Raw genomic sequence first — 17881 nt, 5'->3', positions numbered from 1 at the left:
CTACGTTCTGACCTTTCTAATCTCTTTCACTTCTCCATACTTCAACTTTCACAATTTTAAAAATTGAAAATTCGATATTGCAGCTCTTCGATATTTTGATCTTTCTAAATTCTTACCCCCACCCTCGAGGATGCTGCGCATGAAAGAATACAAGCATCCGAAACATTCGTGTAGTTATTTACCCTTCGCTTATCGGAGGCTGACGATGAGTCTCACTCTCCGGTCCAGATGGGCAATCTCTCGTTTTTTTCCCCGTAGTTTTTCGGGTGAGCGGGTTTGTCTACGTGTGAAACGAGGCGTAGGCCAAACGTTTGGAAAAAAGTAGGTACATAGCGGCGGCTGCACCAACGTCAGTCCGTCCCATGGTGTGTAGGTGCCTGCGTGCCAGCCACTGCTCAGCTTCCATGGTTTTCTCCCCATGCAGCTATAGTCTGGGTTATAATCGCGCGGGAAAATTGAAAGTCGAATTTATCTCCGCGTGCTGAAGTGCGTAGAATTCTTTGATAACGGTACAGCGGCGAAACGTGAAATTTGAAATACCGTAGTTGAGGAAGAAAGATCCACTTTATACAGTCGTAGATTCAGAATCGTCCAAATTCTACCTACTCCGGGTCGGCGTTACTGCTTACTGACCTTTTCGATCCTTTCTTGTGAATTTAGTGTGTCTGTGTGTGTGTGTTTTCGTGTGTCCTGTGTAAAGGTGTCATTCCAAGCCACGCTGCAGGTACAGAAATAAGAAATGCAGTAAATTTGCCGTGAGTTAGACGGTGTGATACACTGTAGGAACAAAACGATTTTGCATGCAAAGTTGAAAATGCCGTTTCGTATGTATACGCATCTTGACTGCTACGTTTGCTTATGTCATTTACTTAAGTACGTAATAGTCTTTTGACTGTCGTTTAAAAAGAAAAAGTAGAAGATAAATGTTCCTTTAAATTGCGAGTTACGTAACCAATATCTCATTTTATAAAAAACAAATAGAAAAGAAATGAATTTGTAGAGTTAATTACGTCTAAAAGTAGTAATAATTACTGCGTTTTGTTGTCCACATATTCTTAGTTTCTACAGGAACTTACATCACAATATTACAACCACAAAATTATTACACTTTCCTAAAAAATTACAAATTGCTTTCGATGCAATATGCACGCTTCTGTCATTGTCACGTTTGAATTAATTTCAATCCGCTGCAATTCGCTGGGGGGTGAAATTGACTTGATGTACTTTATCAAATGCAAAATTAAATCATTGAATGAAAATTAGTAAAATGTCAATATCATTTAGTAGCAAAAAAAGAGAAGTTATATTCATGCTCTGTGAATTCAATTGAGCGAATGAATTTATACGGCCATTGCTTTTATGGTTGTAAATGTATGCAATCAAGATAGACACACGTAATATCTCCATATTTGAATTCATGAAAGGGTAATTTCGATCGCATTTATTATTCAATTTCGCATGTGAGCGCATTATCAGTTTACTTCCTGATGCCGTTCGGCATTCTATGTATATGCGATTTAGCAAGTCATTCTTACTAGTCAAGGTTCAACCGAATGGACATAAAATAAACACATGCATTTTGCCACTTGGCGATCGTTCACTCGCGTTATGTTTACATTTTCATTTACGGCCATAGATAGTAAATGTGTGTAACGTTACATAGATACGATCAGGTATACAGGAAGTCGAGGCTTATTTTAGCACTAAACTGATAAAAATCGACGATCGCTCACTTTCTACTCGTCCATGTATTTGTGCGAGATATGGTACATTGACATCTGATTGAGTCGAACAGGAAGCTCAAACACTTTTAGCCTTTACGTGAGAATTTTATATATTTACTCACTTTTTTCACTTCTCTAATAACCAATTTAGCTTAATAGCAGACGAATGATCTCGCGTGCCATCTGTAAATCGAAAGTATTAAATCGAATCCAATGCATACAAATGTGGCATATAATTGGTTATTCTGGCAAGGCGTCGGTTGTAAGAACGAGTCCAATTTTAACCGAAACTTGACAGCGGGTAGAGAGAGTGAAGGAAAAGTAGAAACAAGATAGTCGTGACAGCCGGGCGTAGAAAGTAAATAATCGCATTTCTTCCTTTCTTCCTTCCTTTCTTCCATCTTTCATTCTTCTTTTTACTTTGCCGGATCGATGGAGAAAACCAATAATCTACCAATATATGTCATAATCTCTCAGCATCGGTGGTAGGGTCGGAACTAGTTCATCTCTGGAGCAGAGATAAATTCCATATAACACACCTGTAAGTGGGCTGCTTCTTCCCAGCGAAGAAAACTCAGCTTCGACCATTCAAGTTTCTAGATTTTCCAATAATCTCTATTGCGATACGCCAGCATTCGAAGCATTCATACCACGGTATAAAAATTATTTTTATCAATTTCACGATCGAATACTTCGATGATATACTAACATGTTTGATTATTCTCGCGTACACTTGAATTCTATCAGCAGGCAATATGTTGCCTCAAATGATATCTGATGAACTGTAACGCACCACTGCTGTAGAAGAAGAAACAGAAAAAGAAAAGTCGACATCCGTGCTACTTTTTTTTTTTTTTTTTTACATTCGAACGAGCAGCAACATTTGAAAACTGTACCGCTAGCTATCTAACTGTAAAACTAACTAGAAGGTATTTAAAAGGTAATTTTAGTCTGGAACAAGTTATATTTTTTTTCTCAATTTATAGTTTCATTTTTATTTTCAAAAGTTTATGTCCAAACGTGAGAAACTTTTAATTTTTCGCGTCGAAAATCATCATCAGAGCACCCTTTTTTTGGTTTCAAATCTATTCAGCAACTCGTACCGCGAAATCTCTACCAGACGATGCAAAAGTGCATCGTTTCATACACTGATAAACAAATTGTGGAGTCACAGTCACTCAGTCTGGCAGTGGCAGACGACATCCAGACTCCAAGACTCAGCAGGACGTTCATATATCGTCGTTACAGTGTCACTGTACATAGTTATATCATACTTCATTCCAACATCGTGTCGTTCTCCGGCGAAGTTTTTCTTCAGCTCTTTTTGCCTCTCTTCCTCCACTTTTTATCCATCACGTTTCATTCAACGTGACGAATGCTTTTATATTGTCGCAGAGATAATCTCCCGCCGCACTCTGAGAAGACCTCGAGCACTTCGTCCGACTCATCGCCAACCGGAATCTGTAAAAATGACTTCCTCCAGCAGCGAGATGACCGAGTTTGAAGAGAGCGTTTCCTTCGACTTGGATGACCCGGATTTTCCGTCCAACGACACATCCGCCGATCGGGAAGTCACTCTCAGCATCACAGCTTGTAAGTTTTTCCACTATAATATACATATTCAAATTTCATATTATACAATGTTTGACATCGAATGGTGTCCTCTTCTCCTCTCAAACACTTTCGACTATAGAAAGCGTCCACATGTGATGTAAACGTTTCACATGAATTATTCTATGGTGAGTGTGTAACATTGTTAAGCTGTCTTCGGGGCCCAATGTAAGAGCTTTACGATAATTCTGGTGTACCCTAAGCCCTACCTTCTGACAGTCTGCACTTTTGTCAAATCTCAGGGGTGTATGTATACATACATACATATATATATATATATATTATATAAGGTATGAGGTACATAGAATAGTCGGGACTAGTTCAGCGCGAAGGATAGACACAATAACTCGAAATCCTCTCATCTACCCTGCGTTTCCATCGGTTCAGCATCATTCTTCTTCGCCTACGGGATAGAGGGCGAGTATTATTTCGCAGGATTTGGTTAACCACGCCCAGAATTTACGGTTCGAAACGCGGAATTATCGCCCCCGCTATTCGCTACCCCTTCTCGAACCCTGAACCACTCTAACCCATGGCTGGGAAAGCCACCATCTGTCGCAGGGTTGGCCCTCTTTTCCATGCAGGGTATCATGAACTCGTACAGCCACTCGGGCGAAGTGACCGGCGGTATAAAATTTCTATGAAATATTGGAGGAAGCTGCGGTGTTTATACACCCCAGAACCACTTTCTTTAAACTAAATATATGTCTATTCGCACTTTGTGTCCATAACATACACGTGCAGTGCTGCTCGGATGTCAAACACTCGACGTTATATCCGGGTTGAAAACGACGGACTGCGATGCACTTGGATCGCGTTGTCCGATGTTTATAATATTGTATAACAGTGCATGTGTATAATGTATGGTGGAGGAGGTGGAGGGATAAAAGAAACGACGGAAAGAGAACGCCGGGATAAATCAACCTTTTTGCTGATGTTGCGTCTGCGGCAGAGAAGCAGAGACGACATCAGAGCACAGCGATAGTCCGCACCTTTGCGCTCGGATATTATCTCATGTATCCTCGCACATTACCCACCTACCACTTCTCGGATGATAGACCACCGGCAACTAATTGCTGCAGGGACCGACTGGATCGGATTCAAAGTCTTTTGCTGCTACCTTCTGTTCTACTCTTACTGGGTGGCATTAGTCCGCGAATCTGGCTTCTCGTTACGCCCGATTTTACACATTCATCATGGATTTTGCAAGATTACATGCTGCACTCGGGATTCTTAGTGCAACTGCTCCTTAAACTTCGCGATATTGAGTCACGATGATTTCTGATTTGATACACCGCTGTATTGGAGATCGGAACTATATTTTAGACTACTTATGGACTATGCCAAGAAGGTAGTATTGATGAAGGATGGAAACGGGATTTGGATCTGGTAAAATGGTTTCTTTGCAAAAGTGCTTTTTGTTTAGACGCTGTACGGTTTTTGAAAGTAAAATGTTTTGTATTATACAAACGCCCAGCGTCATTCGATATAAGAATTTATGTTATACTGTGATCTTTTACGTACGGTTAAGATGGCAGGTTCATTAATTTATGGGATGAAAAAGTTTGGTCCTCCTATCGTAAACCATCACGACCATTCGAAAAATTTGATCACCACTTTGAGACGCTGCATCAATCACTTTCAGGAATAACCAGACGTTTTTATCTGTCTAAACGTTGATACTTCGGGAGCGATATATCCTGTCAAACCTTACAGGGTGTTCAATTATGAACGATTAACTGCCCAAATGAGTAGAGTTCTGATGCAGGCTTTGAATGTCGAGCGAACTGTATAATTAAATTACCGTTTAACGTTCAGTCTGACGTTCCTGAACTCCATATTTATGACACGAGGTCGACGCGTGATTACGCCGCGTTGTGCACATCACCCAAGTCTACGTTCGGTAGCTCTTCTTCTTAACGCGGAGAGATTATGAGTCGGAGTTATACGATACGAAGTCGTTGAACAGCCTCTAAGAATAGGCCCCCTACGAAATGAGGGTGCAGAACCTGTTGAGCCTGTACTGAACGCGAGAGAACAGTTTCAGCATGTGGTGAAACGTGACCGACCTTGATGACCGTTTTATCCATAGAGTCAAACCCACGAGGATCTGATCTATCTCCTACTCCGTGATTCATCCTCCCGTGTATATCTACTTGTTAGCGTCTATTACACATTCAAATAGTTCTACAAACCCAAGTACGGCCTTCGAAACGATCGTTACACCCGATGCATACGCAGACAAACACAGGCTGTCTTAGCAACCGAGTTTAGAAAGATCTAAGAGATGTTAACTGAAAAAGGAAAAGAGAGAAAGAGAGAAATATGAAGAAATCGCGTTTAGCTCGAGTGTAGAGAGAGACAAAGAGGGCGCTAGATCGAGAACTGGAAAGCTTGCTTGCTTCGAATGTATGGGTTTGCCACGTGTGACACGCACATTGGAAATCCCACGTGTATGGAGTGGATATGGGAGTTGATCACGGAGTTCCCAGAGCCGGCGAACCTGATCCGCAAACGGCTAGTCATACGGTAATGGTATCAAAGCCACGGTTCACAGATCGTCTTACCGACCCGCAGACCAGCAACTTGCTATCATAAAATCCATCCAGACTGACGGTAAAAGTCTAACCGAGTTGCAATACGTGGCGGTGCAGCTGCTTATTTGATAAGCAATATAAGCATATGTTGAGAACGTGGCATACATGCAATGCAGTTCTTCGTTCGTCTTCGGTTTATGTACAGTTGGACCATCAAAGGTCGTGTTGGAAATCGAGACGTAACTCTGAATCAAATCGAGGATGGACTAAAGGGCGCTATCAGAAATACGAATTGATTTCTATCGATACTGAAAGCAATTTCCTGCCTCATCCTGTACCACATAATATGGATTCAAATCGCAGGATAAAACAAAAACCAATCTCCGTTTTCAATTGCACTTGATTCGTCTTTTCAGTGCTGTTTAGACGGTGTACAATGAAGATCAAGATGATTCCTTCATTACGATTTTCTACTTTTACTTCAATCGATTCAAAAAATTTTCTAATTGAATAGTCGGTCTTTAATTACTATTTTTACCCGACGTTTGTTGGTAGAAGGTATGGGAATTTTACGAATCTCTATTCCATACGAAATTCAAGTCTTTTACGTAACATCGTTGCACACACTTGAGCACCACTGTCCCGTCTTTACCGACTGATCCATTTTCACTGTTCAATCGCTACGTTATTAACGTAGGAGTCTTCTGGTCCCACGATAGATGGTAGACAAAGCGAGAACACAAAAGAAGATATCAGTGTCCATGCATACCTACCGTGTATACCGGGTACTTTTCCATAATTTCACAGTCAAATATTGCGATACAATATTCAAATAGCGAACTCTAGATAGGTGCATACCTACACACATACACACACTCGGCATGTAACATGATCCCTGATCCTACTTTGCGACACGCAGAGCTTATGTAACAATGATGATTAGATTTTTCATCGTCATTGATTTAATTCCGTACGACCTCAATTAATTATTTACTGGTCAGGCTTGTATTCGTTTCGCAATAATCAGAAACAGCATAAGCAAGTAAGTAGGTGCAGGTACAGGTACCTACATGCATGTATGTTCATGCAGAGGTAGGCGTACTCACCCTGTCCATTTTGTCTGCGTAATCATTATTAAAACGCATTGTTCCAACGCGGAAGTGAAAGAAGTTATAATCATCCTTGCGCTCGTTACACGTATTCATTCACCATGTGGGCAACATTCCTGTACACGTCATTTCGCGACCCATGTGCAGAAAAGAAATTGCGAAGATGTGCAACTACATAATCCGCACGCGCTGTCATTTGTCCTCCTTATTTTCATATCCTCGTCCTTTTCTCTCGCTATTTCTTATTCGTTGTCACGTGCAATTCACGCTATTCGCACGAGGCATGCATTTCGCATTAACCGCAGGTACAAAAGCAACTGAAAATTCCTCCAAGATAAGTTATACACAATTGTTAACTCGAACGCAACTGCACCTCAACACATTGCTGACATGTTTATTCATTTTCGTTTCTTCGGAAATCTCAACATCCATTCTATCGCACAATGGCTTAAAAGGTGTTCCAATTTCTCCTGAATGGATGTCGACAGTCTAGAATTGAATCGCAGTGACATCGGATATATATCTTGACCCCTGATTAGAGAAACACGAATTTTAAATTTGACCCCAAATCGTTATGTTATAAGCTCGCTTCTTGCGATTTATAATTCCCAGCCAGCAATCGCAGAACACTGGAGATTGTGTGTTAATTATTTATCGTTACGTTTGTAATCGTACGTCTAAATATAGATTGATACAGCTTACGATACGACCCGTGGGGTACATATTATGTTATACGCAAATCAGACAAGTCGCGAAAATTTTCCACGAAAACATTAACGCAACGAGGTTATCAGACCCCCAGTGAAGAGGAACGTGATCTTATGAACCATCCTGAACTGATAATCCGCACACGACTTAAACGTGCTCTTGGATAATTAAAATTAAAACAACAACACTCGAGTGATAATCGTTGCTCATTTCAAAATGTATAATCTTACGGATTATATGCGGCATCCGTAAAATCTATACCTCATTCTTTGCGCAAAACCTGTGTAACAATTTTCAATTACGCAACGAGTAAAGTTTCTTCTCTAAAACGATGCGAGATTGAATATTTTTTTTTATTTTTCTTTCACTTCTCCTGTTTTGGAAAAGATTAATCAGCGGCTTTTATTTATACTGTAAGCTAGTGGGAAATAATCCAGATGATTTCATCCAGCTTCTTATTCACTGGAAGCAGGGGGGCCTGAATCGGTTTCCTGAGAACACTGTATGCGATTGAATATAAATTTCATGTGATTCATCCGACGAACCATCAACGGGTGCACGCCAAATTGCCTCAAATATCGTTACACAGAAATGAGATCACAGTCGCACAGTAACTGCGTGCATTATGTGCCACGTCATGTATCTTTGTAGATAAAATGTCGCCAAAAGTCGAGTTTTTTTGACACCCGGTATTCCCTGTGGCTTAGAGGAAAAATTATAAAAGGAGATTATATGATCCAGAAGCCTGTTAGAAACACATCCGTTACCGAAACTCATTTCGACGACTACCTACCACAGGTTGAGTAATCTTTCGTTACGTAAAGAATTCTTACGACGCCGAGTGCGTGACGCACTAAAATGTAAATAAAATTAGGATGGATGAAAAAACGATTCCAACCTCCCTGCTGTAACGCGAAGGATTTTTGAAGCAGGCGGTTTTTCAAAGGAATACTTTGCCTAATCGCATGAGGAAATTTTCAAAATCAAAGATTGAAAATTTTTCATTGAAGAAAATAGATTAAACTAATGGAATAATAATAAATAATTGATTACTTTACAGTTTCATTAAAATTCTACAATGATAATTATCACGGTACTTGCAATTAGCGTTCAATCAAAAAATCATTAGATATAAGTAAATGTGTATATAAAGAATGCAGAAAGGCTGCAAAACAAAGAATTATTATCTCCAAACTTTCAACTTTTACATCGTTTTCATCAAAAATATTAATCCTCTGCAGGCTTATGAAAATAACTTTCATACGATCGCCTTGTTGCACAATTCCTCAGTAAAATCATTGCGCTAAGTATAAAATATACATATGCAATAACAAACAGAGATTATTGACGTGCATCGAGTTGCCGCGGGGGATCGTTTGGACAACTGCAAATGCAGCAGCAACACTGACACGTCGTGTCGTGAAACGGTTCCCTCTCTCTCCATCTCTCTCTCTCTCCAGCAAGAAATATGCTGCACCGAGTGCAACGGAGTTGATGATAAAATTAGCTTCAACCGAACGTGTACGGTCCAACGGTCCCCTCTCTTATCGGCTTACACGCCACGCCGCTACGTTTGTGACACTGCAGCGCACGGTGCAAGCTATTTTAGTGCACGCTTATCAGACGTCACTCTTATGTGCTGCAGTAGCTACTGTTGCAGCTGCACATCTCGTGCAGGCTATGTTTGTACACCAGGAGCACATAGCAGGAGTGAAACTGCACGCCTCGAAAATGTCTCTCGGCTATTCTTAAGCCTAGAACCTAGAACCTACAACATCCAGGTACTTACGCGAACTGCTCTTCTCGTTGCATTCGGTAGCCGAGTGCTGCTACTTCAGTTTGTCCCACGGAAAAAGGGTTTCAAAACGTGCAATAAAATTATTCTCCACGATATTATTTTATTTTGCATTGTTGTGAAGATTTAATTGCAGATGTATTATGGAGTAGGTGAAAAATCTACATGTCTTGCAGATACGATCGGTTTATTATGCAATCAATTGCGCATTCGCCCGCATTGCTGATGATAACAAACTGTCGACAATGAGAATTGTAAGAGAGATGGAAATTTCTGTTTGTACCTATACGTATAATAAAAGCACAGGCTGTATTAATGATTCGTCTTTCTGGTAATTGTCAACGTCGGGGTGATTGTTTTGTTTAGAACGATCGAAAATAGCACTGACCTTACCCTTTTGATGAGCTCTGTCGAGTATTTTTAAATTCGCGAGATCTACGTTTCGATATATTCCGCGAGGTGCGACCTTCGCGTCACGAGTCACGTGGAGATGAGAAATAGAAAAAATAAGACATTAAATAACCTCTTAGTAGGTATATACTGAGGTACATAAGTATATATTATTTATATACATACTTTTCTAAAAGAGGAAAGTCTAGAGTGTTGAAAATTTGAAGCGTGCGGCAGACGGTCTGCAAAAACTTGACCAAGAACATCAACAAATATTTAATAAATACGTGAATGGAATCTTAAAATAAACGATAAATACTAAATTAACACGAAGTAATTACTTATTCTTATTCATCTCCTTATAATAGGTACGACCTTGCACCCTGTTACTTATGAATCATTCTTTTATCTCCGTTGAAGATCTCGCAAACAAGCTAAACATCTTCATAATATTGTTTGTATATAGTTACACGGATGCGTTATGTAATGGAGGTGATATACAGTGTTGAACTGCAAAAATGCAAGTCCTGTACATAGGTTTTTTCATACTCTCTCTCTCTCTCTTCCTCTCTCTCTATCTTTAAACAGTAGTCAAAAATATTCCCAGCCTTGAGTGCATGGCCTTCGGGTTGAAAACCATCGTTACATTACGTGCGAAAAAATTTACCTGTTTACACGTGTATAAAGATTGGCGAGAAAAAAAGACGAGGGAACGAAAAAGTTTTCTCTTTTTACGTAAAAGGTATAACTACGGATTATATACCGCATCGTGTAAATGATAACGTTGCAAACTTCAGTCGACATGCGACATGACCTTTCGGCTGTTCGTTCGTAGGCATTACGGAATCGCGTATAATATCCGCGATATAAAATTGCAACACCCGAGTGCGATGTTCCGCTTTGATCTTTTTTTTTTTTCTTTTTTAATCGCCTCTTTTTTTCTTTATATTTTAGAGTGACAATTTATTTTCGCTCAATGTCTACACATCCACGCCTGTATATTATACTGATAATAACATTTCTCGTTGAAACAGACTTCGGCGATATATATATACCGTATAAAGATATAAGTACGTTGAATTGAAAAATTTATTCACCGGTATAAAGATCGCGTAGTGAAAAAATGTACGAGGAAAATTACCAGCCAGGGTAGCGAAGCAACGCAATCAAAGATAAAACCACTGCATATATATATATGTATACATATGTATACATGTATACACACATTGTATACAATCACCTTCTCGAACGGGTCGATACAGTGATAAACGACATCGAGAGATATCCATCAAGTTTCGGAAGTTTCCTCTGATCAATAAAGCAGCAATCCATGATCCACGCGAATTTCTTTTCCGCACCGTTGATAAATTGATTTCGTCGAAACATCTTCGCGATCAGGAGTAATTTGGCAACTGGTGTTTGCATATAGATTACGAGGCTATTTATGTTTCTATATGTGTATACCTATGTGTGTGTACTCAACATCTGACGCGAATGAACAGAGCGAAAAAAGCAGACATCAAATGAAGACAAACGACATGCATCGGGATCGTCTTTCGGGGAAATTGGAAATTTATTGCCCCTATATCACTTTAGATTTAGGTTAGAGATTTATGCGCGCATTTAAGAGCTCGTGCAAATGGGATAATTTGAGAAAGAAGGAGGAAAAAAGATGCGTGCAGAAAACCTAGGCAAAACAAACCGCGGCTTTTTATTATTATGATCGTTTGCGGAGGCGTTAGATTTGCAGACTCGACATACATTTTCTCAGATCGTATATATATGTATTAGGGTGACGCAAAAAAAAAACGACTATCTTTTTTTTTTGAGTCTCGTGTGACAAAATGTTATAGTTTTTCATGTTTTCAGAGCTCACTTCAAAGGACAGCTCAAAAAAAAAATTTTAGAGGTCGCTCCAAATTTCAAAAAATGTCAAAAATCGTCAAAAAATCAAATACAAAAAATTATATTTTCAGTATTTTGTTTGATTTTTAATTCATGTCGTGGTGTATTGCTATCGATTCTTTCTTACTAAATCAAAGAAAAAAAATGTATGAAATTTTAATATGAATATTAAAAGGTCGCTCGAAAAGATCTAAAGAAATGCACCAAAAAATTGAAAAAAAAAATTATGAGCGACCTTTAAAAATTCAAATTTTGAACTGAAACTTTTGGAAACTTATTTTTTTTTTTTTGTCTATAAAATTATACCGTAACGAGAAAAAAAAAAAAAAAAAATCGGTTTTTGACGATTTCTGTTGTTTTAAAAAATGTGGAGCGACCTCTTAAAAATTTTTTTTCGAACAGTCTTTTGGAGTGGGCTCTTAAAACATCAAAAACTAATATTTTGTCACACGAGATTAAAAAAAAAAAAATAGTCGGTTTTTTTGCGCCACCCTAATATGTATATATATTGTATATATGTATATATCTACTAACTTACGCAAGCGCGAGTCCTCGTGCAAGATGATGACGTCGAAACACAATATTGACGAAAAGAAACGACGACATTCGCACACGTTCAAGTTTAACCTGATGATGATCGTGCGAACGTCGTAGTTTGCCTCACGTCGAGTCTTGAAACATAGAATGCGCAGCAAACGATACGTCGATACACTTTCACCACCATTTTATCTCTTTTATTTAGTCAAATAACCTCAATCAATCCTACGAAGACATTTTTATGCAAGGAAAGATTATTGCAATCAAGTTATTATGGACCATTCCGTGTCAACTTGATCAATGTCGAGCTTTGACACGCTCTCAGATTTTCTTCTTCCTTTTCTTTACAATATAAAACGGTGTTCTGAAGTAAAGTTAATCCATTTTACCGACAGATTATACACTGAAAAATATTATTTATTCAGATAATTCATGCGTTTAGAAAGAATCATGGAAAAGAAAATCAATGAGAATTATTTGGCACAGAATTGTCGAAATTTTTGGCAAAAAAATTTCGAAATGAATTATACTTATTTAACTGAAATCTTTTAAAGGTCGTGAAAAATAAATGGTTCATAAAAACAGCTGAAAAAAGAAATTTGATCGCTTTTCAGAGTTGCAAAACAGCGGCGTAAAAAAATTCTTAATGTCCCATATTTCGTTTAACAGGTTCAAGAAATAATGTGAAGCATAAATTGATTTTTAAACGAATTTCAGAAACGTATTAACTTTCAAAGAGATATATTATATTATCTTCTCGCAAATTGAGGAACTCGTATTAAACTGGTGCAGGTGCAGTTATAATATTCAAGTTCACAGCCGGTGGATAAAAACAGTTGCGGTACTAAAAGTACGTGAAAACGTATTTTTCGACGAGCCAATAATAAATTAACTACGACGATTCGGTAATCACATGACCAGGGCTCATAATATGCGTTGTGCTCTCTGCAGATACAGACGTACCAACATTCAAAGTCATGTAGTACTCATACTTTCCTGAATTCCGTTACAAAAAAGCGATGCAACGTCCAAATTTGAACCCTTTTCGTTCGTTTGTTTATTCAATATAATATAGAAAGAAAAGGGTAACTTTTCTCGGTCGGTAAAGGTAGAAATACTGCACGACCTTAATACGGAAACGTTGAATCAAACATTACACTTTTTCCATTCCCTTCTTAAAGTTAATTTACTGATTGAATACAGTGAATACCCTCAAATATTTCTCCTCGAAACTTCTACGTCAACTTTCAAGTCCAGAGACCCGGTCGACTGGACGATCGTTTTTGCTTATGAAGTTTTACAAGATGCGCAAAAATGTGAGAAGGACGTGAACGCGGCGTGAATAATGCATCGCCAGATTTGCGAATCTGTTTTTATGCACATTCATACCGAGGGGTCGACGTCTGTATACCGGAATTCAATTCACCGTCGGTCTAGTTGCACGGATTGCACATATTTCAGCTGCTCGTTGTTGAAAAATTTTCACGAATGTGACGATGCATTTTTATAAGAAAAACATCGTTTATTTGCGATCTTTGAATTGTTTGATCTTTATTAAACACACTAACATTTTGCAAACTCAACTGCTCCTCGTTACAAAATTTCTAAATAGCGATTCCTTCAAGGTTTCATTTCCTTGACGTCGCTGCGACGAATACGGTTTACTTTTTTGCTCGTATTTCAACCATAATTAAAGAACCTTGATTTTGCGGTAGAAGCAGTCGATCTCCTAATTATCTTAAATTTCGTATTTCAATGTATCGGACTTTCAGATTAATTTCTAGATAGTCTTAATCTCCCAATTTATTGATCGGCACTTGTGATATGCAATAAGTTAAAAGTTCCCGCGGGCATGAATAATTCCTGTCGAGGAAAAATTCTCCATACATAGATAGAACCGCAGTCGAAAAATAAATTCGTTTCGCGCGAAACAGCTCATGCCACCAAAAATCTGGAATATTAATACTCTTGTCCGGTGATTTCACACCTCCAGCTGCTGGAGACATATTTCTAAGAATTTCTCATCTCATTCGTTAGCCTAAATTAATCCTGGTGAACCATAAGATGTTGTTCCTGGAAAAAAATATCACGTTCATCTGCAGTGTGGAAATAGTTACATACAATATTTATTCAGTTGTGAGAAAAATATCAATCACTCTCCAAGTGCGAGAACCGGAAAGAGAAAAACGTGAAACCGAGAATATTATCGGAGCGAGAAAGTGGGACTTGTTAGGCTCTCGTTTCCAACGTTCCGTATATCCAATCTTTGAGAAATTTCAAACGCTGTTGAACAAAGTTTTTTTATGAGGCTTTCAACCTAATTTAACTTTAATCTAATTATCAGATAATTTAAATATCATTATAATTATAACTACATTTTCAGTTCCCTCATTTCACAATAACTTCGCTGCAATGGTTTTCCTTTTGAACTTGTGAAACAATTTATGCTGTAAATAATTGTAAAAAAAATTGTAAAAATTATCTATCATCAGTTTATTAAAAAAAAAAAAAAAAAAAAAGTAGCGAGTCGAATATTACACAGGTACCAACATGCATAAATATGCAAGCCGGTATACACGGATGTCCCGACATAATTTTCCATCGATTATTATTCACGGAAGGCAGACCACACATAGCGCGCTTACGTAGATGGTAATGGCGTCGCGAATTCTCAGAGATTCTGAATTGAAGGTACGGCTTCACGAAAAGAGAGAAAAGAAAACGTATTCGAAGAAAAGAGAAGAAATAAAAAAGCTGAAAAAAGTCAATATAATAATGATAAAATAAATATAAGAAAAACTTGAGCATGTGTATAATAAACGCGTCCACGTGATCGTTTCGAAGGTTTGACACGCGGTAAAGCCGTCTAGCTACGTCATCCGTCTACGTATCACGCATAATCAACGCAGTCCGGCTCGAAAATTGAATACTTAATTAATATTAATACGGGCGCGAAATCAGCCTGCAATTAAATTATCCGATCGATTGATGAGTCCTCTTGATCGGACTTTAATCCATTTTTCATCGATGCGAATTTCGTCGAGATAGAAATTCGCCGTATTATATAGGCATTTGTATCATAAGCAAGATGTAAACGCGATTATTAATCATTTTTACTTTCTTGCGAATTACCTAGGTCGTGATGTATTGATTATGCACGCGTTTGCAGACCCCTCGCGTCTCTCTGAATTATGTAGACGCATTTGTAACACGACGTTACGCACGGCCGGCACGTGAACATCAACCTATTTGCAATTATTCTACTTGACGGTATAATTATTGCATTGACGGTGTCGACTTTTGCCGCCGAATGACGTACCGTATATTAGCCAGAGCGCAAACTGTGTAGCTTAATCAATGGAGGGGAAAAAATTAAATAACGGATCTTGGTTACGGGAAATTTCGGTACGAAATATCAACAAGTGAACTTTGCATCGGACAGTAAACAACCATCCTACAATTTTGGCAGTTCAAATGTTCGAACGTCGTGTATAATATCGTGAATTTCAAGTCCAAGATAGAAACGATAAACTTCCAAGATCATAAACATTGGATCGCGTGCGACAGACACACAAGTGGAGTATTTAGCTTTTAAATCATTAACCTCGCAAGTCCCATTATAACAAGAATTACTCTACTTGTCCGCAATTATTTTTAATCAAGCGCATTAATGTGTCCGGACTTCCTTTTATGATTTACGGTAAAAAAAATAAAAAATATAAATAAATACGCCCGCAAACTGATAACGAGTTAAAAAAACAAAAAAATTTGTCATTTTTTGATGATTAATTCCTTCTGAGAAAGGAACAGCCTGTATTTAATATTTAATGCAATCGTCGTTGTATATCAAATATCAAAGTAACGATCGCATCTTGATTGAGGTCAAAATTTAGATTCCGAAGAGAGTTCATCGAAATTGATCGAATCGAGGATTGACAACGAGTGTCTGAAAATTTCAAGGAATCAGGAAACAAACTTTGAAACAAGGCGACGCAGTGTCGTTCAACCGAAATATTTCGCAACGCTTTTGACAGTTCTGACGACGAGCTCAAAGTCCAGGAGGATTGTTTTGAACAAGACCAGGATCAGGCCCTGTCTGTAATAATTAAGAGCGATGCCCAAACTGCGTACTTAATTACACAGACTTACACATGACTGGCGATTTTGTTTTTGTTTTTTTTTGTTGTTTTTTTTTGGAATTTTTTATTCTTGTCAAACTGTTGTGCCAACAATTTCAAGCAATTATATACTTGCGTAAGTGGAATTCCCATCTGAAATATTATATAAAAGTAATTAGCGAGAAACGGAAAACGACCAAAGTAATCGATCTTAGCAGATTTAAAATTCTTAATTCCGTCGCAGAATTTAATTCACGAATATCTTGATGCGTTGCAAGTTATGATTGTGGCAAAAAATCGATTCAAAAATCTGCCATATACCTGGCATTACGTAACTCATAAATACGCGGATGTAACAATAATATTTTATCTGATTCGCAGTGCAGCGATAATAATCTCTCTAATGAAACAATTAGATATATATATATATATATATATATATATATATATACCTAATGCCCGTCCGATGTAGAATCGGGACAATTCATTATTCGACGATACATCCGGTCAATCAATCATTCATGCAGAAACAGTTTGATCGCGTATTTTGTATCACACAATTTGCGAGTCGTTGACCGAGCGTTGACTTTGAGAAGGAATTCGTCCTACATCAATTGAATGAAATGTTTAAAAGCTCGCGCACTCGGCGCACAGCGAGTATAAATTTGCTAATCATTTCTTTAGGCTGATAAGCATTCATTGCGCGCTTTTGCGCATCAGGCAAGAAACGGACGCATCTCTAAACCTCTCCGGACGCAAGTGGTCAACGCCCTTTCGCTTCGAACGGAGTTGTCTGTCCATTTCCGTTTTAAGTAACCAGCTGCAACGCACGCGCAAAATATTCCGGTGCCGAATAAAATTTCGCAAACTCGAAATTACTTGCTGGGGGAAAATTTTTTTTTTCTTGGTTAATATTTTGTTGGACGAAGGTGTAAAAAGTTTCCACGATTTTGTTGACTGGTTTATGAGATCATAATTTTCTTGAATTATTCTCAGACATTTTTTTAAAATATACTCGCGATTTTATCTAACGTGATGAATGAGTTCACCCGTCAACATTCGCGCGTTACAAACGTGAGGAATTTAAGATCTCTGCGTGTAAAAGAATCATCTTTTTACACAAATGCCATGCATTGAACTTTGGGTTAATGCGAGAGGATGGAATATTTTTTTATGCATGATTTACCTCCGCGCGAGAGGAAAGGAGATCGACTTTTGATAGCTTATCAATCGATGCGATTTCCACCCCAAATTTTAAATCAATCATCCAGATCTGTTTGAAATTGATTCTGAAATCTGATCAATGATTTAATTATGAAATATTGTGCGATATCCGCACACATATGGAAAGACGTTTATAACCATTCAGAATTGCCGCTTCAATAAACGTCACAGGGAGCGATAAATATTTCTCACTGAATCATTCACAAGTTTTGAAACGAGATTA

At 38.2% G+C, this 17881-nt stretch overlaps 1 protein-coding gene across 1 annotated transcript in view; it reads left to right on the top strand.

The window, feature by feature from the left end:
- Nucleotides 1-3125: 3125 nt before the first annotated feature.
- Nucleotides 3126-17881, top strand: part of LOC124416490 (protein pinocchio) — a 53233-nt gene continuing 38477 nt past the window's right edge. The window contains exon 1 of the mRNA XM_046897613.1: nt 3126-3317. Within this exon, the coding sequence (XP_046753569.1) occupies nt 3194-3317 (124 nt within the window). The 5' untranslated portion in view covers nt 3126-3193. The remainder of the gene's footprint in view (nt 3318-17881) is intronic.

The sequence above is a fragment of the Diprion similis genome, chromosome 2, assembly GCF_021155765.1.
Source record: "Diprion similis isolate iyDipSimi1 chromosome 2, iyDipSimi1.1, whole genome shotgun sequence".
In the NCBI taxonomy this organism is placed as follows: domain Eukaryota; kingdom Metazoa; phylum Arthropoda; class Insecta; order Hymenoptera; family Diprionidae; genus Diprion; species Diprion similis.
Note: the sequence above shows the minus strand (reverse complement) of the source record. Positions and strands in the feature narration are given on the sequence as shown.